This window comes from Helianthus annuus, chromosome 4, assembly GCF_002127325.2.
Source record: "Helianthus annuus cultivar XRQ/B chromosome 4, HanXRQr2.0-SUNRISE, whole genome shotgun sequence".
NCBI classification, from domain to species: domain Eukaryota; kingdom Viridiplantae; phylum Streptophyta; class Magnoliopsida; order Asterales; family Asteraceae; genus Helianthus; species Helianthus annuus.
Genome location: NC_035436.2, coordinates 71,584,824 through 71,607,676, shown reverse-complemented (window position 1 = coordinate 71,607,676; position 22,853 = coordinate 71,584,824). Strand labels below are relative to the sequence as shown.

The following is a 22,853-nucleotide window of genomic DNA, read 5'->3' as shown; positions in this document are numbered from 1 at the left end:
AACGTATCCCAAAACCGACTAACACACAATATCGACACTAACAAAATTAATGGCCAATTCCAGATTAACGGCACTCATAAATCAGTATTCAACCGTAACGAGTTTCACATAGAATCATATATATATATATCCGACAACAACAATCCTATGGGAAATCTATATCCTTAATATCGTAACAAGAACCCTAATATTTAACATAAATTTCAGATTACAACAACAATCAAAACACACGACACGTGAGCACATACGCAGAGGAACGAACGATCAAATCAAATAGATTTACTAACCGAGATGAGGGTTTGGTCACGCAAAGGTTTCCGGTGGTTTCTGGTTTGCCGTCACAGTGAAATAGCTCTAGGGTTGAGAAAAATGACAGTCGACTACGTGCATTCACGTATAAATACGTATTACAGAAATGGGCCAAGCCCATCTGAAAGACTGGGCCGAAGGATCTGAATTCCAGTCGAAGGATATGTTTCGTGACCGAAGGATGTCGAAGGATAAAGTCCTTGGTCGAAGGATATGTTTCGAGATCCTTCGAACCGAAAGTTGATCCTTCGAATCGAAGGATATGTTTCGAGATCCTTCGATCTGCATATCATGTTTCGATCTAGACTAAGTGTTTTAATAGTATTACTAATATTATATTCTACCACAGCAAGTAATCACATATATGCAACACGACAATACGTTTCATTAAAACACAACGCGTACAATTTCAAGTCCACAATCCAGACAACTAAACAGTCAAAGTCAACGCGCATTTAATGCGAAAGTGAAAGTCAGAAACTCGAGTTGTCACAAATAGTATGTGTGAATGATGCAGGAAGACTCAAACCTAGCAAATTTGTCTCCGGTATGAAGACATAGTCACCATTATGGGCCGCCCCGGCCTCATGGGTGTGGGCTCGCTACACCCAAATAGATCTATCACTCATGTCCCGTGGTCCTACGATGAGGATTAATGGCCTTAAGTGTCATGCCCACCACTCACTTGATCGCGTAATAAAAACCCTCCTTAAGCTAACAATACCATGTATAAAATGTCTGAAATAATTTGTAAACATGCATTCCACCCCCGAAGTATAAAACCGAAAACAGTAAAGGAATAGGGGGTCATGAACTCACTGTAGTGCGTCTTGACTCGAATCTCAACTCTGTCCGCTACACGACAACCTACAGCGTACTAATGTCTATTAGACGAACGGGCCGTGCCTTGGCTTAGAGTTTAGTGTTTTAAGTTGTGTTACTTTGGTATTATTTTGTTAAAATAATAATAATTATTTTAACTTAACTATCGTTCGTAGAAAAATAGTTAGACAACTATTTCGTATCTATATTTCTCGAATATTTTACTAAGTGTTCGGATTTTCGAAAAATTTCGCCATAGTCTCCTTTGTAAACGGAGGTGTCCATGCTTAATTAGCATATCATTTTCTTTTACACATATCCCGTAATTCATTTTCAATAATCAAACCGACATATAAACATACAAAACGTTACATATTTTATTTCAGCTTTATTACTTGAAACCAGACTGTTTTCGAGGATTTTTATAAAATAGTTATCCTTTTCCAAAATTTCTCAAATTTTTACAGAAGGTCCTATATGTTCCAAAATTTATTATGTAAAAATATCGGGGTCCAGTTTGTTACCTATACTTTATAGAAAATCATTTTCCCGACTGCAATCAGATTTGTTACTTTCTGATTGCAGTTTACGGAATAATTCACTAAAAATTAACCGTAAGTCCAATTGATGAAATTCTAGTTGGAGGATCATCCTGACAACGGTGACCATCTCCTGTAAAAATTCCATGAGTTGATTCTACTCAGGTTTCAGGTTATGACTCCGAAAACAACACACTTTTTCTGCAGTAAAAATGCAGCTTGAGCTGCTGTCCAATAACAGTCTTTTAAAAATAGTAAACGGTCTCAAAAAATTACGATTCCAGTGCCATTTTTTAGTTATTCCAAAATACACATTTTAGGCTTCAGAAAATCAGTTTTTCGATTTAAAACGGTTCAGTTACAGCCTGTTGAAGTTGGCTGGAAATACAACTCAGCAAGTTGTTTACATTGTAAAAGTTACTAAAAACGCATCAACAAAGACCCTAACCATGGTTTATCGATGAATAAATGTTCAAACCACAATCATGCTTTAACCAACCCTAAACCAACCAGATTTCAACTTCATACAACCCTTTTATATATGGTTTTTTTTATGTAGAATTTCAAGTTCAACTTTTTAGTGTTCATTTTCTTGTGTTACATGATTATCATCCTCCTACTAAGTATTCATAACAAAGAACAAGATGGAACAAGGGTGTGAAGGGACTTACTACTAGCACAAGGCTAGGGTAACAATCTTAGGGCAAAGATGATGAAGAAATGTTAGTGACAAAGGCTTGAACCAAACTTCCTCGAAAGCTCTTCAACTTGCACTTCTATGGAGGAACCTCAAAGCTTGAAATGAGAGCTTGTAGTGAAGAAAATGGAGAATGTGAGAGGTGGTGGTGGTGAAATCGGTTATGGGGGAGGGGGAGCCGAAAATAAGGGGAGGGGGTGAGGTTGAGTGAAGAGCTTGATGGTGATGATGAGTTTCTTGGAAATATGAGCATTCTAGAATCTAGGGTCATCATACTCAATATTCTTGGCCAATAGAATTAAAGATTACCTTTACAACAATCTAAACAAAATATTTTAAGTGATCATGGCAGATTTTCGGTTGGGGGGGGGGTAAAGTGAAAATTTTTGTTAACTAATAGGTATTGAATTAGAAGGTTAAGGGTATTTTCAAGTATAGCGGGTGTATGTCATGTTTACATGGCGTATGGGGATTTTTGTGACCGTAATTAATTAAGAATGATAAAATAATATTTCTGACAATATTTTCGTGTCTCGGGTGTTGTCTGGTTGTTCGGTTACGTATCGTTCCGTTAAAGCGTTTAATTGTACCGTATAGCGTCTTTTGTGCATCTTTTGTAACGAAATTAATTCCAACACTTAGGAAAGTGTCCAGGACCATTTAGTCAATACTCTGTATAATATGAGTGTGCTAATTCTGTAATTAAATTGCGTTTTAGGCACTTTCCGGCACTCAAACTATCACCTAGTGACATAGTCTTATGGTCCTCACTTCCCTACACTCCATACTGGTGTAGTGTTTTATCCCTGGCCCATACTGGCCTAAAAATAGTATCTGTCTAAGTGTTGGCATTGTCAGCATGTGTCTGAGTTATCCGCTCACTGTGCTAACTGTGCTTTATGCATCAGGTTTGTCACTAAGAGTCTGTATGAATTAAACGGAGTGACTGTATGTAAAGGATGCACATGTATGTATGTAATATGAATCAGTAAGCAGTTTAAAGCGTCAGATGTAATCAAGCACAGTCATTAAGCACATAATTAGGGTTAATTAATTTGTACGGTACCTGTAATTATGCGGGTTGTCACATACTGATTATCCAGGAAGGGAGTATGTCAACGGTAAGGTTAGTTACATTGACTGGGTTGAGTTTGAAAAGTTAAGTGTTGATGTTCTTCGTGAAATGCTGAAAGATATAGGTTACTCTATAGATGATGTGTTCAATTATTTTGGGAATGGTTTTTGGAATTACTCAAAGATGATTTTGGCTTAGCAGACAGTACCAACTTCACTTTCATCTCAGATAGGCAAAAGGTATGGCATTTTATCATTTAAATGTTTATGCCATTTTATCATATCTAACTTACATTGTCTGAGGCAGGGACTACCGCCTGCATTATCCAAAGTGTTCCCAGACTCTGAACACAGGTTCTGTTTAAGACATAACCACCAGAATCTGAAGAAGGATTGGCCTGGTGATGTGTACAAAAACTTGTTGTATGGAGTAGCATGCAAGACATCAATGCCATATTTTGAAAAGGCAATGGAAGAAATGAAGATTCCAGAGCCTGGTTTCCATGAAAAGCTATCAAATATCCCAGCAAGCAGTTGGTCAAAAGCACACTTTTCAGGCAAGGCCAAATGTGACATATTGTTGAATAATATATGTGAAGTGTTCAATAGGCAGTTGATAGGAGCCAAAGACAGACCTGTAATCACATGTTTAGAGTTCATAAGAGTGTATATGACCAAAAGAATTGTGAATGTAAAGAAGATTCAAGCTAAAGCTCATGGTCCATTAACTCCTCATGCTCAAGAAGTGTTTAATAAGATCAAGGCAGTTGATAGGAGCCAGAGACAAACCTGTAATCACATGTTTAGAGTTCATAAGAAGTGTTTAATAAGACCAGGAAGGGCAATACAACCAAGTGTAGCAAGTGTGGAAATTTGGGACACAACAGTAGGACATACAAGGGGCGGGGTGGGGAGAATGTTGTACATGCACCAAGTGAGGATCAAGTTGCAGGTGGAGAAAACAAAACCAGGAAGAAGTGTAGCAAGTGTGGAAGCTTGGGTCACAACAGTAGGACATGCAAGGTCCAGGGAGGGGGGAATGTTCAAGAATCTCAAACTGTATCACAAAGTGCACCAAGTGAGAGTGAAGCTTAGTTAGGTTGATTTCAATGGTTTAAGACTTGTTTATGTATGTTTATGTATGGTTTAAGACTTGTTTATGTATGGTTTAAGACTTGTAATGCAGTTCAACTGCAGTTTATATTTGTAATGGTTTAAGACTTGTAATGCAGTTCAACTGCAGTTTATGTTTGTAATGCAGTTTATGTTATGTTGATCTTGGTAATGCAGTTCAACTGCAGTTTATGCAGTTAATGTATCATACACATTGAGTCTCAACCACAACTAAATTTCATTAAACGTATCAATACAAACACATGTAGTTAATGTATCAATACAAACATTTAAAACCCTAACAATCTACTTCCAATGAGCATCATCATTTGACCATTCGGAGTCAGAAGAATGCTCCCCCGGGTACGGATCATGGTACCAATCATCCTCCGGTGGTTGAACTGCACATTCCCACCTATCCCTTTCCAACTCTTCTGAGTCGTAGTCCGCTGCTGGATCTGGAAGAGATGCTTCATACTCTGCTTTCAACACTTCTATCACAACATCATAGTCATCAAACCACTCCTCCTTCAGCACAGACGGCACTAAGTCCAACTCATTGTTAGCCACTTCCTCAACCAATTCGTTATTCTACACATCAACGGCAACATTCATAGCATTAAAGTGATACTAACCAAAACTTGTTCAATGTTCATTCATACATTAACCAAAACAAGACACATAACCAACATTCATTACATTAAGAGACTCTTACATTAAACTAAAAATACACATAAACAACCACAATCATTAACCAACTAAACAATAAACACATCTTCAAAAACATCACTTCGTTAGCTTTCTTAATTGCCAAATCATCTTTCTTTTCCATGTTCCTTAACAATGCGGGTATTACCTTCTCACAAGCAGAGCATGAATTTGAAGGTGGAGATGAAGGTGTATCAGCCCACCTTATAAATCCACAATCTTTCTTCTGTAAAAATACATCAATCAGGAAATAGCCATATAAACTTCAATCTTTCTTCTATAATTTTAACTTACACAGCATAAGAAGCGTCAATTTGGGTTAGCTTCCGTCTTTGATACCTTGTACCAAGTAGGTGCACCACAAGAACACAGGAATTGAGAAGCTTCCCCGCCAGCTGATTTCTTGTTGGAGCTTGAAGCTGATTTTTGAGACATCTTCACAATAGTTTAAGACTGGATCGATCGATTTGGGAATTGGGGTTAGGGTTCGTATCAGATCAGTGTTCTTATGAATCAGTTTGATCAATTTAGGGGATAAGGGATTATATGTATAAGGTCATTAAGGGTATATTGGACATTTAACAATAGTCAAACAATCAAACAGACGGAACTCAGACGGAATGACTCAGAGTGTTATAAAGTTATAAAGTCAGGGGCTCAAAAAACCAAAAATTTAATTTAGGATACACGCAAATTGCATTTTTCTCTATATATATTGAGAAAACATTAGATGCTCCGTTTCAAACCTAATATTCTTTCTTCCCGTGTAGGCTTGTGCTGTGATGGCTTCCTCAAGAACTTTCAGATCTGAATCGTTCAACATATCTGATGAAACACAGAATGATTGGTGGCAGGAACAGATCTTCTGCATCCTCAAGACCCATGGTTTCCCCCGTACCAGATCTATATACCCCAAGAAGAATGGTGTTTCTAAAAAAATTTTTGATGGATCCTTGGTTCTCTCATCGAAGGTTATATTTTCTTCTCTCTCATCAGATCTATCATTTCTTATCTTGATGATATTTTGCTTTCTAGGACCCAAATGGAATTGATCTTTCTTGATCCCATTAGTCTACGATGTTACTGATTATGTATGCTTTCCATGATCCAACTGATCCAGACTCCACTTTAGAAGTGTTTGATTGTTGTGTCATAATTTTGTTTATCCAAGTACGAATCGAATCGAACCAGACCCAACAATATCCGAACAGTATTTATATTTATGGTTTTTGGTTTGTGTGTGTTTAATATTAAGTTTTTTTCAGGTTTGTTAAACTATACTGAGTACTTTTACTGATAAAATCGGTACAAATCTTGGTTTTAAATTGCGTGATGCGTTTGGTCTAAAAATCTGTGATGCGCTCTTTATAAAAATTATTTATATATAAAAACCTACTTGAAGTAAAACTAATGCCGTAATAAGAAGATAAGAGTTATGCTTTTTGGTTCAAATCAAGCATGCTAAGGTATTAATTATTGAAAAAACCGAACACAGTTCATAACATCGGGAAAAAAACATAAGAAACGATGTTGCTTGCGATGAGTGCATTATGCGAAATGCGCGCAATATTCTTGCATCACATAAACGCAACGCATCAGCTGTGGCGATACGCTCTTATCAGCGCATCGGGCGCATCTCGCATTATGCGCACATTATAAAACCAAAGTACAAATATTCATTTTTATGGTTTTTATAGATGTAAACCATTTGTTGAGATGTCAGGACTTAATTTTTTTTGGGTAGATCTCCTTTGACTTTTATGTAGTTGAACCTAATATCATTGTAAATAATACTTTTTTTTATCTTGTAATACATACATGTATTCATCAACTGGTGAATTTCTACTAGTTATATAAGTTAAAGACCCATAGACTTTTGGCCTGGTTGTATTCTGAAGTTGTCTTTTAAGTGTATCAAAGGTGTTCCACCGACCCAATGTGTAAAGGGTTGTCATTTGGCTTTTACTTATATGTGCGTCAAACACAACGAGGATTGAAGGGGTATGGTCCCAAAAAGTCGCGCAAACCTCATAACAGGTTGCACGTGAGACCATACTCCTTAGCATAACAACTTGATAATAACAACCTCGCGCGGCTCACATCACATTGTGACTTATCCCCGCGCGAGGAAGAGCACATAATAAACTCAGAGAGCAACACTTAGCATAAAAACAACGGCATAAGTGAGCACACTAGCCCCGCGCGGGTTAGTTGCCATCAAACAAAATCCTCTCCATAGGAAGACGCGCTGTTACCTACAGAGGTACACAGGGTACAAGTGGCAGTAAAAAGAACCAATGAGCGTCCAGCAGGCTCTGTTCAATCGTGCGCCACGATCTTCTGACGATAAGTACACAAGGACGCCTACATGGCACCAATCAAGAGACGGGGACAACTGTCCCACGATCTCCACTTGTCTGCTGATGACAGAAGGGACAACAAGGCCGACAACAATGACACGTGGCTCCAATCAAGGTGCGCCAGCACCGACGAGCATCTAGAAGCCACTAAGCAGTCGAGGCCAGCGAGGCAAATAGCATATTCGTTGTTGTCCGTTTCTGGCCCAAGGCCCATCAGCCCACAACCTCTTACACCTCTCCGGCTATAAATAGAGACCTTCATTCCTCAGGTTATTCATTCTATTCTCTCGGCTCTTACTCTTAACTACTTAATTACTCTCAAAGCAGTCGCTTATTCTCACGCCGGAGCCCGGTTAAGAGGGAAACCCCCACATTCCCCTCTTAACGAGTAACGGTGTTCTGTTTTGCAGGTTGATTAACCAGTCGGAGCTCAAATACCTAAAAGAAGATTAACCACTATGATAGGAACATAAACCCACCTAATTAATACCTTAATTAGATCACTGTTTCTTCATTGGCGCCCACCGATTTCTTCTATAACCACCCTCATCTTCTTTATTTGAGCCTTTGACATCTTTTCATCCTTCGACTATGACTGGTCAAGGAATCTTTCCAGAGTTCGGCTTCGGAGCCAACTCTAACACGGCCTTGGGTGAAGGAGTCCAAAACCTCCAAGCCCAAGTCGAGGAAATAGGTGAAGTCGAGATCACCAACACGGGGGGTCAGCGCGGGAGCGTTACCCGTATCACACAAATGGTTACCCCAGGTAACAACGGCGAAGGACCATCCAACCCAGCGCCACCTCAAAATGTATCTGCATTACTTGGCTTACCAGAGGGCGAAACCCCAGCCTCGTGGTATGCCAAGAACATCGCCACTATCAATGCAGCATACCAATCGCTCATCGCGCAGCAGGCGGTTTTGACGGCAGAACCGTCCTTGGTCACCCCTCCGAGTCAGGGGATACGCCAAATGCCACCACCAGCCAACATACAAGGCAGAACCAACAGGCCTCCCCCCACAAGACGTTTAAGCGTACAAGACACGCGCGATACAAGAGGGGAAACGGATAGTTACTACGAGTATCCGTCGAACCTTCAACGAGGCCCTGTGCACAGCCGGCTCACGCCGCGCAACATGAACAACGAATGGGAAGAAACCGACCCATATGATCCTACATGGGAAGGTGATGAAGAATCATCGGTCTTTAATCGTTTACCAAAGAACCATGAGTACTATAAGCCAAGACAACACATTGGCTATACAGAAGAAGCTGAACGAGATTTCCGCCTGGCATACAGACCAGCGGAAGCTGCGGAACACTCCAAGTTTATCCCGAAAATCGCACTCGCACCACTCTCACGAGAGAAGCTACCCCCAACCGTTGGGAAGTTCAATGGGTTGACTGACCCAGACGACCACGTCAGAACATTCACGAGTGTGGGCTGCATGGGTGGTTGGAACATGCCCATGTGGTGCCACCTGTTCATTCAGACTCTTACCGGAGCGGCTCGCGCCTGGTTTGATAGCCTTCCGCCCGGAAAGATTAAGTCATGGACAGACTTCAAGACACAATTCTTAAGCTATTTTAGCCAACAACGTCGCTATCAGCGTGATACGGCGGAAGTAGAAGATATATGGCGAAGGGATGGTGAAGGTCTGGAGGACTTCATCACGCGTTTCAACAAAGAATGTTTAGAGATTGGCGGCGTCAGTGAGCAACTCATGCGCTGCCACTTCAAGAAGGCTATACGCTGTGATAGCCTCATTAGAACCATCACAGGCAAAGATGGGATGCCAAAAGAGTGGGATAAACTGATGGAAGCAGCAAAGATCGTCGCGCAAACCGAGGAGTCCCTTGCTGGTGGAAAGGGTTATTACTCCGAAGATCGATTCTCAAGAGCAAACGAGAGGCCGCGCGACAACAATAACATGCGCAACAAGTACAAGAGTCATGACTGGAAGTCTGAGAGACCCAGAGGCCGCGACGACAGGCCACGTTACAGAGAAGATGCGCGAGAAACGATTGACCGAATCGGTTACAAGAAAGCGGTCAGAGACGAGAATCGTGACAAACACTGGACTCCGCTCACAAAAACTCCAAAGGAGGTATTGATGACGGAGAATGTCGATTTCAAGGCGCCAAGGCCAATGACAAACAAGAAAGGGCAAGACCCTAACTTGTACTGCGATTTTCACAAAGATTCAGGGCACCTAACCGACGACTGTTACAGCTTGCGCCAAGAAATCGAAAGAGCGCTCAAAAGCGGCAAACTAAGCCATTTTTCAATTCGCTACGCCGGCTACGAGCCATTGGCAAATATGTATGAAGGCCTAAGAGCCAACTTCCGACTTGAATGAAAACATACGACATGTTTTTTCTATTACATTTTTTCGTTACAAATGCATGTTAAACTTTTGATTAGCGCGAAAACACTACAGCATTTCAAGACGGTTCAAACCACCTCCAAGGTCCTCCGCAAACAAAGCGCGAGACCGGACGATCACCTAACTACTTATAAAACGCTTCCATTTATTCGAGCTAATTTAGCATAAAGTTTTATAACAATGCAATAATTGCAACGGAAAAAACAAAATGTTTCATTAACAACTTGCGCAACCGCGCAGCATCATACATAAGAATATTCAAAAAAGTTACAAAGGCACAAATGCCTACCAACTAACTACTCAACAAACTCTCCTATTCTCCACGACGATCATCACCATCATCTCCGTCATCTTCACCATCATCATCGTTGCCATCATCATCACCATCACCGCCATCATCACCAGCTGGCTCTTCGTCGGACAACTCGACGGTAACCGGGGGATCGAGGATTGCCTTAAGACGCTGGCACCAGTCGTCTTTCTTTAACGATTCGACAACCAGCTCCATGATAGGCAAGGAGAGGTTGTCATAGGAATTTTCAGCACTTGCCAGCGCAGCATCGGCACGTTCTGTTACTGAGCAATGGCTTGTGTCAAATTCTTGCCCAAGCATTTGCTCAACATGATCAGCACACTCCAGGTAGCCTCCTCGATGACCCACCGCACGCGCCGCATCTGTCAGAGCCGCCACGGCGCGATCTAGCTCGTTTGCATTCAAGATGGAGTTGGCAACCTTCAACAAAAGATAAGCATTAAAGAAAAAACTCTTAAAATCAACATAAGGAAAAAGCACAAGGCACTTACCAACACTACTCCACGAGTGCGCATCCACTCCGCTTCTGAGACAAGTGTATCGACGATACCTTGAGCCTCAGAATAGTTGGTTTGAGCCACATTCAGCGCGGCAGTGCTCACAGCACGCGCCTCCTCAGCATCAGCAGCCTTGACCTTCTCAGCCTCAAGGTCAATCTCCAAGGACTCGCATCTGTCGATTTGCTCATTCAAGCGACGTTTGAGTTCCGCTATCTCAACGTCCTTGGCATGGAGATCCTTGTCCTTGTTAGACAATTGCACCTTGGCTTCAGTCAGCTCAATCTAAAAATTGACAAACGCCTTGAGAATTGACTTAGAGAAATCTCATAAACAAAAAGAAGAGCGAGAATCAGTAGAACTAACCTCCATCTGCTGCTTGGCAGTTTTTTCACCCTGCGCTTCCTCCACCTTTGAGGTCAAGTCCGCAACTTTAGCCTCAAGAGCAACGATCTTCTGTCGTAGAGCATAAGTACGCTCGTTGTCTTGGGCGCATATACGCTTGAACTCGGCCTTCTCCTTGGCCAGTTGCTCCTCAACATTGTGGAGTTTTTTCTGCAGCCCCTCGCGGCCCCACTCCTCCGCCTTCTTGTCAGCCTCAAACTTGGCTCTTTCTTCGTCGAACGCAGCTTTCGACTTCTCAAAGTCCGCAATTCGCTTCAACATACGCTCGCGATAAGCCTCCCAGTCAGCGCGCTCCCGAACCATCGTTCGCCATTCGCGAACGATCTGGTGGTTGGCAGCGCGGGCATTGGCCTCCCCAAGAATATAAGTACGATATAACATCTCATGGGGTTTTGCCCTTTGCCGGTTGACCTCACCAGGGGGGAAGGAATTCAAAAACCATTCGCGCGAAGCGCCAAACTCAATAAATGTATCCTTCTGTTTTAAGCTCCAGGGGGCTTGATGGAGGACATCACCGCGCTCTTCTTCGGTATATGTCTTGTAGTAGATATCCCCAACGGTATCTTTCGCCCCTATCACATTAGGGTTATAACCCCCAGCTCCACCGGAGCTCGCGCCGCTAGAAGAGTAGCGGCCAGACCCTTTCGAAGTGAGAACAGGGCCGGTGCTGGTTGGCCTGGTGACCTCAGGACCTGGAGACTTCAAAGGCTGATCCATAGCCTTTTTCGCCGCTGCCTCCTTCTCCAAGGCCTGCTTCTTGGCCACCTCCGCCAGCCTCTCCTGCTCCGCCCTCCGCTTCCTATCCTCCTCCTTTTTCTTCCTCTCCTCCTCCTCTCTTTTCTTTCTCTCTTCCTCTACTTTCTTCTCTTCTTCTTTCTTTCTCTTCTCCTCTTCTTTCTTACGCGCCTCCTCCACCTTTCGCTGCGCCTCAGCCGCCTTCGCGGCATCCTGAGCTGCAGCGTCAGTGGACTTAACGGTTATCTTGGGCCTTTTTACTCCCGCCTCACTGAATGTAACCGCCTTTTCAGGGGTCTTCTTCTTGATCTCTGCAAAATAAGGCAAGTGTAAGCAAAAAAGTTTTTTAGAGAAGAAAAGAGAAGAAAAGAACATACCAGGAGAAAATTGATACAACGAGCGCAGCCTGCTCGTCTTCCCTATCGCAGGGATCACAACAGATTAAGGCGCGGAAGCCACACCAGTTGTAGCCTCGCTCCTACCCCTCTTTCGCCCAATAAGTCGGACACCAGCATCTTCCTCCTCTTCTACATCTTCGGGAAAACTGGGGGTCGCGCCAGCATCGGGGTTACGAGAACCCGCGCTCCCAGAACTCTTTGACCCACCAGCACCAGCTTTTCCCTTAGCTACATGAGATAAACCTTCATATGAGTCACTGATGATCACATAATCATCCAAGTCACGTTGACGAAGGCGAAGAGTACCTTTGCCAGCAGCAGCTGTTGCGCGACTAGGGCCAGTGCCCTTGCTGGTCACCTCAGGCTCCGCTTTCTTCTTCTTCTTCACCGGTTTCTTCTTTTTCTCCTCTGGGTCAATCCCCAGGTCGCGCAACACACCTGCAAATATTTTAGACCAAGAGCTTAGCTCGCCGCTGGAAGATCCTACGGACTCCTCGCTGGAAAGATAGAAAGTTTCTTTCCCAGCGAGAGTCACAGAGCGCAATGGACGAGGTTTTGGATATTGCGCACCTTCAGTAGCAGTTGGCGGCGAAGCAAAGGCATCAGCAGCTGGAAACATGAAGTTCCCTTTAATCTGGTCATACCAGCTTTCTTCATCATCGCGCACTGGGCGAACGCCCATGGAGCCTCCAAAAGTAGAGAAGGCAGCTTGGTAAAGTTGCACTTCTATAAACGGAGATACGTAAGTAATAATCAAAGAAATCTTAGACAAAAATCAGGAAAACGACTAACCTTGATCGCCAAGCTTTAAAACGGGAATTTCCCTACTGCTAGGTGACCACTGGTCACTCATCCTTGCTGCAACTAGAACATTTTCCCCAAACACCCGGTTAGGGGTTGAGGTCAGCTGCTGGTACCACAAAGCCGTTTTTGGGATCGGCAGATCTTCCTTGGGTATGGCCTCAGTCCATTCCCTAAAGGTCATAGCGACCGGCACGACTTCTTCCCTGATGAAGAAGAACTTGGGTTTCCAGTCATGGAAACTCTTTGGTGGATTTAACAAAATCTTCTTCGCCGCACCTCGGCTTGCAAACGAAAAGAATCCCATCGTCCTTTGCAGTTGGTAGAACGAACGAAATTTGTCGACAGATGGCTCGATGCCATGAGACTGGCATAAGAACTCGAAGTGTCTCACCCTCACCATCCCGGGTGGACTCATCTGAGATATGTGGAACTGGTAGTAAGAAAGGATACTACCCAGAAAATTGGTCGCCGGCAGCCGGAAATTACCCTGAAGAAAGAAATCTTCATAAAGGGTAATATAGCCGGGTGGGGCATCAGCCGCGGTTTGGCCCTGAGCCGGATACCGGGCGTCCCACTCCGGTGGGAATCTGAAGCTCCGAACAATCTGTTCGAAAAGACCTAGGTCCCATCTAAGGACTGGAACCGGTCCTTCCTCACTAGCAGGAACCTCTTGATGCTCTTCACTCATGTTTTTAAGATGGATCTGGAAAAAAGGCTCGAAGAAGGTTTGAAGATTTGAAGAAATCTTGAAGAAAATGAAGAACACTTTGAAGATTCAAAGAGTTTTGAGAGGAAATTGGAGAAGAAACGTAGAGAAAGTGAATCTCTCACCCTTCTCTTCGGATATTTATACCCATCGCATTTAATGCGATGGGTAACCGTGCCGCACTAGCCGCAACGGCAACCAACGAGAGGTTGCCACGTCGAGCGGAAAAGCAGGGACGACGGTTACCACGCGCGCGTGGCACCCACTCTCCTGACATGAAGTGCAACCGCCGCAGGCGGTATGATGACACCCGTGCCAGGGGTCAACTCAAACGTCGCCCTCAACGACTTATCTCACCAACCTGTCAGAAGTTCAAATTTCGAAGTTTCCCGCCATAAAACGTGCAAGTAACTTCATGCAGAAGTCACAGGAGTCACGCCAGATATACGTCAACTACTATAACCTCTCGCGTTTAAAAGGCCAAACAAGAAATCACTCGCCACCTGCCTAGTACCTGCGCATCGAAAACAACAGTTTTCTACATGCGCCTTACAAGTCAGGACCAAAAGGACAATTTCCCCTTCTCTTATTTTTATTAAGTCCAGAGCTCCAACCACTTGCGTTGCGCATGGTGCAGCACTGGACTGGGGGGACTTGAAGGGGTATGGTCCCAAAAAGTCGCGCAAACCTCATAACAGGTTGCACGTGAGACCATACTCCTTAGCATAACAACTTGATAATAACAACCTCGCGCGGCTCACATCACATTGTGACTTATCCCCGCGCGAGGAAGAGCACATAATAAACTCAGAGAGCAACACTTAGCATAAAAACAACGGCATAAGTGAGCACACTAGCCCCGCGCGGGTTAGTTGCCATCAAACAAAATCCTCTCCATAGGAAGACGCGCTGTTACCTACAGAGGTACACAGGGTACAAGTGGCAGTAAAAAGAACCAATGAGCGTCCAGCAGGCTCTGTTCAATCGTGCGCCACGATCTTCTGACGATAAGTACACAAGGACGCCTACATGGCACCAATCAAGAGACGGGGACAACTGTCCCACGATCTCCACTTGTCTGCTGATGACAGAAGGGACAACAAGGCCGACAACAATGACACGTGGCTCCAATCAAGGTGCGCCAGCACCGACGAGCATCTAGAAGCCACTAAGCAGTCGAGGCCAGCGAGGCAAATAGCATATTCGTTGTTGTCCGTTTCTGGCCCAAGGCCCATCAGCCCACAACCTCTTACACCTCTCCGGCTATAAATAGAGACCTTCATTCCTCAGGTTATTCATTCTATTCTCTCGGCTCTTACTCTTAACTACTTAATTACTCTCAAAGCAGTCGCTTATTCTCACGCCGGAGCCCGGTTAAGAGGGAAACCCCCACATTCCCCTCTTAACGAGTAACGGTGTTCTGTTTTGCAGGTTGATTAACCAGTCGGAGCTCAAATACCTAAAAGAAGATTAACCACTATGATAGGAACATAAACCCACCTAATTAATACCTTAATTAGATCACTGTTTCTTCAAGGATGTTACGATCTTTTTGCAAAGGAGTGAATTGTTGTATATGAGCTCTCTAGTTTCTCCTAAACCTTAAAGTTGTAATGGTTTTTTATGACAATAATTGATTCATAGACTGAATGTTTTTAAAATATAGTTTGATGTTTTTGATATATAGTTTATTTACTTGCATTTGTATCATTTGAATCACAGGAAGCAAAGAAATTCAACCATGTAAAGGGAACAAACAAAAAGATGGAACACCAATGATGGTGTTTACAAAAGAACACATGGACTTGAGAAAAGAGAGAAGTGGATGAAAACAACTGCAGATTAATATAAAGAAAAATTAACTAATTATGTTGTTTTCAAGAGAAGTCATGGAGGGGGGTTGAGCAAGGAGAAAAATGGATGAAAAAGTCGTCATATTCATTCAGAAAAAAGAGACGTAAGTTTGAGAAAGGTGAAGATTGGATGAACTGGACGGCATATTCATACACAAAAAAGAGACGTAAGTTTGAGAAAGGCGAAGAGTGGATGAAAAAAGATGACATATTCTTAAATGAAAAAGAGACGTAAGTTTGAGAAATTGATGACATATTCATACACAAAAAAAAAAAAAAAAAAAGACGTAAGTTTGAGTAAGGAGAAAAATGGATGAAAAAGTCGTCATATTCATTCACAAAAAGAGATGTAAGTTTGAGAAAGGTGAAAATGGACGAATTGGACGGCATATTCATTACACAAAGAAGAGACGTAAGTTTTAGCAAGGAGAAAAATTGGATGAAAAAGTCGTCATATTCATTCACAACGTAAGTTATAGGAGAAAAATGGATGAAAAGGATAGGAGATTAATGCAATATATATATATATATATATATATATATATAGAATAAGTATAATGTACATTACGGCTTATCCTACAAAACATACGCGACAAAATAACGCAAGTTATAAATGGAACATAATCACGCATGGGAAGTTATAAGTTGACCTAATCACGCATGGAAAGTAGGTATGTGCTTTATTACGCATGCATGTTCAAATCACGCATGTTTAAATAATCACGCAGGGGACTGATTAATCACGCATGGATCTGATCTGACGGTTACTATACTCGCGTACGTGAAGTATGATAAGCCCTAATGTATGTTAACCGCACTCTATATATATATATATATATATAGGGGAGGGTTTAAATGAGAACGCTAAATATTTGTGAGAACCGTGAGAACAAATGAAAAAACCATGAGAACTTGGTCAAAAATAATTCAAATTCAAAATTTTTTTCTACACTTATCATTATTATTCGAATACAATGTTAGAAATTCAATTTACACGTTTAAATTTACGTGAATTCATAAATAAAGAAAATTTACGCATGTGTAGGTTTGCCATTTATACATGTGTAAATCTGCTATATTTACACATGTGTAAAAAATCTAAAAAGAAGGATTTTGAAATGAGAAATGAATTATTTGATGTAATAAATTCTTGTTTTGATGTTGTATCTTAATTACAATGAGGTTTGTATAAAAAAAATTGGTTTTGATTGATTTTTTCATTCGTTCTCACGGTTCTCGCAATATTTAGCGTTCTCAAGATAACCCTTCCCTATATATATATATATATATCAATTATGATGTTTAGAAATAGCACACAGAAGTGAAAGGACAAAAATGACCTTTTACTGTTGTATTCAAACCTTTTGTACTTGTGTTGCGAAAATCAATTGTTAAATGTTTAGTACACATCTTGCAAGATTTATGACTTTTAGTGTGCATCTTCCTCCCTTTTGAGTGGTAATTCGTGCTTGTTTTCACATAGCAGGAAACAAAAAGGTGTGCTTTACTTGATAAGAAAAGCTAACTACCAACTTTCAAACAAGTGTGATGAGTTTCTGTTTCTGCAATCATACATTAGTAGTGTGTTGAAAGAAGGCTTCTTGGTAAGTGGATTGGTCCAAAAGCATGTGATGTTTTAACTTTGGTACCAACTACCAAGCAAATTATTTCCATTCTATCTTATGGTAAATAATAAATTAATTACAACCAACTACTGTACTCATATATAAACAAAATGGACTTCTCACAAACTATGGAAAGAATTACTTTACTAACTTGGAACATGTTTAAATGAGTCTGTTTGCCGCCCCAACTCACTAACACGACCATCCTCATCACCGTTGCCTCCACTGTCGTCACTTCCGCTTCCATTGCCACCAAGGCACCACCGCCTCTGCCGCTAAAACAAATATGGAATGCAATCACATTTTAATAATTTCTTTTTTCAAATGGCTTGTTTCAACAAACCCATTTTAGTCGGGATCCATATTGACTAGAACCTAGTATTTATTACCCGATCTTATTTTAAACAAAAAGGTAAAAATTATTGACTAATTGTCGAACAGAATTGGGAAGACCTTGTTTTATCATGTGATCTTCGATATCAGAATCAATATCCTCTGCAGCACTTGGAACGAATTCGTGTAAAAGAGTCAAGAAACTATAGAGGGATAAAATACACAGAAAATCAAGGGTGATAGATTTAAAACCAGTAAATGATCAAGTTCTTGAATTAGTTAAAACCATGAGAAATCAACAATCCACTGGTACAGGTGGCAAAGCAGGCATGTTGGGTAACGGGTCAAAACAGATAATATGTATGTGCTGGGCAAAATGAGCCAGGTCGGGCCAACCCACAAGTCCGTAACACTTTTTTGTTTGTTTTTTAGTTTTGTTAACTAATTAATGTACTAAATATGATTGTAAGCATTTTGAGTATACATTAAGAAACATTTAAACGGAGTAACCCATTTGACCATTTTATTGTTAGCTTGTTCTTATGGGTTTTATGCGTTTAACCCATTTTTAATCTGACTTGACCCGTTTAAATATAATTGGGTTGAAACGGACACATGTGGTCCATGCCATAGTATCGAAAGCCAGGACTTACACTAGATACAATACAGCTTCATGCACAATACATGAACTGTACTGTATTGACACGTTACCAGGGACCCGACCAGCCTGTTTTGCCAGGCTTACAATACACTAGCTTCCAATCCCCCCTCTTCCTGCTAGTATTGGGAGGAAAAAAAAAATATTACAAATATCTTTCTTAAAACACTCGCCGTAAGAAGATCACTAATGCAAAAGAGTAATACATAGAAAAAGAGGAGACTAAACTGAAATTAGCAAAGTACGTGTTAAAAGGTTGCAGCTCACACTATATGCATGGATGAGATATGTTGATCATAAAAATTGGTATTATGTAGTCAAACTAGCATGGTTCTTGAACGTCAAAGTATCAAAAGAACACAGAGTGACGATTCAAAACTATTATCAAGATTCAAATCAATATTTCGTTCTGGCATCAACCAAACAAATCAAGATTCAAATACTGAAATCACCATAAGCATTTTAGGACAGAAGACACGGGTGTGCAATTTAGCGAAGACCAATAAATTAGTAACATAAGCATATGAATCCAAGACGTTAATTACAGCGTAAAGACAGTATCTTACATTGTCAGTCTGTCTTCTTACTGCGCCTTGGGTCCTCTAGTTTTGCTTTAGACTCAAGTGCATTATTCTATATACAGCCGAAACCAACTAAACCTATTTCCTGTGCAAAGAAGCCAATAAATCTACATATCTTTCAAATCCTTATAATGTGTATCCCTCCAAGCTCCAAAAACACTTTCACCAACAATCCATACAAGAACAAACACCATTTTTAAAATGATGAAACCGGTTCCGATCCCTGGCAATGATTTCCCTTCTAAAAATCTTGGAAATCAACTTTGTAGCCGAATGACAATTCCCACAAACCCGCAAGTTCTTCATCATCCTAATCGTTGTCCCGGGCTTTGTACTAATCAACCCAAAAGCAATCGCTAACCGTTCGCTATGTTGACACAATACACCTTCTTTTACTTCATCTTCCATATCATAAAGCACCAAAGATTTATCAGAAACATGTCCCAATTCATCAAGACGCCGATTCATTTCTTCCAACATAGCATAGATTTCGTCACTCATGGGATGTGATTTGTCACTCGCAAGAAACTCGTGAACGGTTCCATCTACTTCGATTGAAGTACAACCCGGGATTCTTTTCGATCCCTTATCTTTAAACTTTGTTCTTATTCTTGCAACATCATCCCATTTACCATCTGCGGCATAAAGGTTTGATAATAGCGTATAAGCACCCGAGTTTTCAGGCTCCAATTCAACAACTTTTGTAGCAAAATATTCACCCAGTTGAACGTTTTTGTAAAGCGTACAGGCCCCAAGTAGAGAACCCCAGATAGCACCGTCGGGGTTCACATCCATGTTCTCGATCACACTCATGGCTTCTTTAAACAAACCGGCTCGTGCTAAAAGATCGATTAGACAACCGTAGTGTTGTAGTTTGGGTGAAATGTTGTAATCATGGATCATGGAGCGGAAATGTTGTTGACCTCGGTTGACTAGTCCAGCATGGCTGCAGGCTGATAAAACACCAACAAAAGTTATATCATCTGGTGTGAAACCTTCGTCGACCATATTCTTGAAAAGTTTAACGGCGTCATGGGCCCGCCTATGCATGGCTAACCCTGAAATCATTGCATTCCATGAGGCCAAACTTTTGTATGTCACACTCTCAAAGACCGTTTCCGCAGCTTCTATGTCTCCACACTTGGCATACATATCAATAAGACTGGTGAAAAGAGAGGTATAAGTATTAGATGCTTCTGGAAAGTTCTTTCCAATATAAGCATGAATCCATTTCCCGGTATCAAGAGCACCCATGTGAGCACAGGCGGGAAGAACGCTTAAAAACGTGACTTCATTAGCTTCGTAGTTTGACTGCAGCATTGTTCTAAAGAGTTCCAACGATTCTTTATAACGGTGTGTATGTGTATAACCACCGATCATCACATTCCACGTGACTATATTCTTGTTAATCATGTTGTCGAATAAACTTCTAGCCTTGTCTAATTCGTTGCACTTTGCGTACATGTCAATAAGCGCGTTAACAAGCCGGACATTCGAAGAAAGATTACGCTCCACAATCCACGTTTTGATACGTTCTCCTGTTGTAAGATCACCTGACTGAGCACAAGCAGAAAGAACCGTCACGAGTGTGCTCTCATCCGGTCTGATTCCCGCCCTTGGCATCTCGTGAAACAAATCTATCGCCTCTTCAAACAGTTTAACTCGAACATACCCAGATATCACACAGTTCCAAGAGACCGCATCTCTCACAGGCATTTCATCGAACAACTTACGGGCGTCTTCCAACCGGCCAACATTCATATACCCAGTAATCAAGGAGGTAAAAGAAACAGCATCTCTCAGAGGACTTTTATCAAACACTAAGCGTGCATGATCCAATTCTCCAATTTGAGCATAGAAAGTGATGATAGAGGTGTGAATAAACGCATCGGAAGAAAGCCCAAGCTTGAAGACATGTCCGTGGATCTGTTTCCCCTGGTTTAGGTTATGGATTGTTGCAGAAGATTTGAAAAGAGGTGGAAAAGTGTAGGAGTTTGGTTGGACAGCAGATAAAAGCATGAAGTTGTAGAAGTGGATTGCAGTAGAAGGGGATGAGTGAAGTGAGTAGGCTCTGATAATGGTGTTCCAGATGATGATCTGATGAGTAGAGTGGGAGTTGGGGAGGCCGAGTTTGATGAAATGAGCGTGAATTTGTTTGAATGATTCCATGTTGTTGCAGTGATTTTGTGGTGGAGTCATCAGAGAGGATGATGATGATGATGAGATTATCATTGTAATCTATACGTACACACAGGGAAGATATTGGGCAGCAGCAGGGATTTAAGTATTTATTTAACTCTATAGATTTTTTTAAGCAAATTTGGATCATTACCAGTGAGGAAACCCGATAAATACGAGGAAAAAAACTCAGGATTGATCCCAACGCTTTATTACACTTTCAAGATATCACTAGGCTATAAAGCCATGGGCAATTGGGCATTTAGCTCTATACATTAACATTGCAAATAATCTAATCCTTCCGATTTCAACTACGACACTTTCTATACCTTGTATATTTACTTACTACCTTATAGTCGCATGTATTAAACGGCTTCGATTAGTAAAACTTGATTTTATTTTTTCAATTTTAAATATGTATGATCATAAAAGGTAAAAGGAGAAAATAAGAATCATAACATTTAAATGTAGAAACGTGAGAGGTTGATGAAAAAAAAATAAGGAATATATTAAATGTAATATGGAAACAAAAATCGGGTAAGGAACCTTGTGTAAGTTATAATAGAGATGAGCATTTGGTACCGGATACGGGTACCTATCCACTTTCCTCGTTTTTCGGTACCTGTACAGGTACGGTACCGGTATTTACGGGTAAAACACCGGTAAATACCGGTACAGGTACCGAACCACTATATTGGGTACCGGTACCCACTTTTCCCCTTTTTTGGTATCGATACTTTTGGTACTGAACGGGTACCGTGCTCATCCCTAAGTTATAATGGGTGGGAGATAGAGATAGAGATGAAAAAAAAGAAGGGGATAGAGATCACATTTAAAGATTTAACATGTATATTAAGGTTTTGTGGTGGGCTAGGATTCCGAGTATATCGATTTGGGCCTAGGGAATCCTATTTTCATTTAGGAAAGCTTGAAGAAGCTCAACTTTTTTTTTTTCATCCAAGGTTTGCAATTGTTGTCTTGTTGATTATATTTAAGTGGTGTCCCCAAGTCCGTATTGTTCTTGCAGTTGGTGGGGGTGATGATGGAGGTGGAGGTAAGGTAGAGCTGGAGATGAAGAAGGAGATGCAAGATTACGGTTATACCCCTCAAGTGGACGGTCAAACATTTTTTCCCTAACTTTTGACTAACAGTCAGGGAGTCAGCGAGCAAAAAATGAAAGACATGGAGTCGGATGGCAATCTGGACCAAACATCAGTGAGACAAATAGCACTTTACTCGTTTTTAAATTACTAGAGTAAATTACACTTTTGTCCTTTCAAGTATATAGAAATTGCACATTTTGTCCTTGGTATTAACTAATGAATTTTTACCTTTAAGGTTTGTCACTAATTTGTCCTTCCGTCTGACTTAAAATATTTCAGGTAAAAATGATCAAACTACCCTCACTTGCAATATATTCTTTGAGTTATGTAACCCAACTCCCTTCCCAGTCTATTCTTCTGAGTTATGTAACCAAACTCTAAATAATAACTCTCAACAACATCACTTATTGGCTTTCATCTACAATGAGTTATGTAACCCAACTCTAAATAACAATCTCAACATCACTTATTGGCTTAACAAAATTTTTAATCCCAGTAGTCGAAAGACAAAATCTGGCACAAGCCCGAAACGTAAAGGATAGTTCCAGTAGTTAACGAAGTTTAAATGTCCTATTCGGTTCAAACGGACTGTAATATGATATTTACTCTTTGTACCGTTTCTGCTTCATGTAGCGTAAGTTGTACTCAAGCATA

The 22,853-nt window shown here is 41.2% G+C and overlaps 1 protein-coding gene across 1 annotated transcript; it reads right to left on the bottom strand.

Moving 5' to 3' along the window:
* Positions 1–18,702: 18,702 nt before the first annotated feature.
* Positions 18,703–21,292, bottom strand: LOC110937013 (pentatricopeptide repeat-containing protein At1g08070, chloroplastic). Its single transcript, XM_022179425.2, has one exon. It carries the CDS (start codon positions 21,148–21,150, stop codon positions 19,081–19,083), a length of 2,070 nt encoding a protein of 689 aa, XP_022035117.1. The 5' UTR covers positions 21,151–21,292; the 3' UTR covers positions 18,703–19,080.
* Between the last annotated feature and the right edge of the window lie 1,561 nt (positions 21,293–22,853).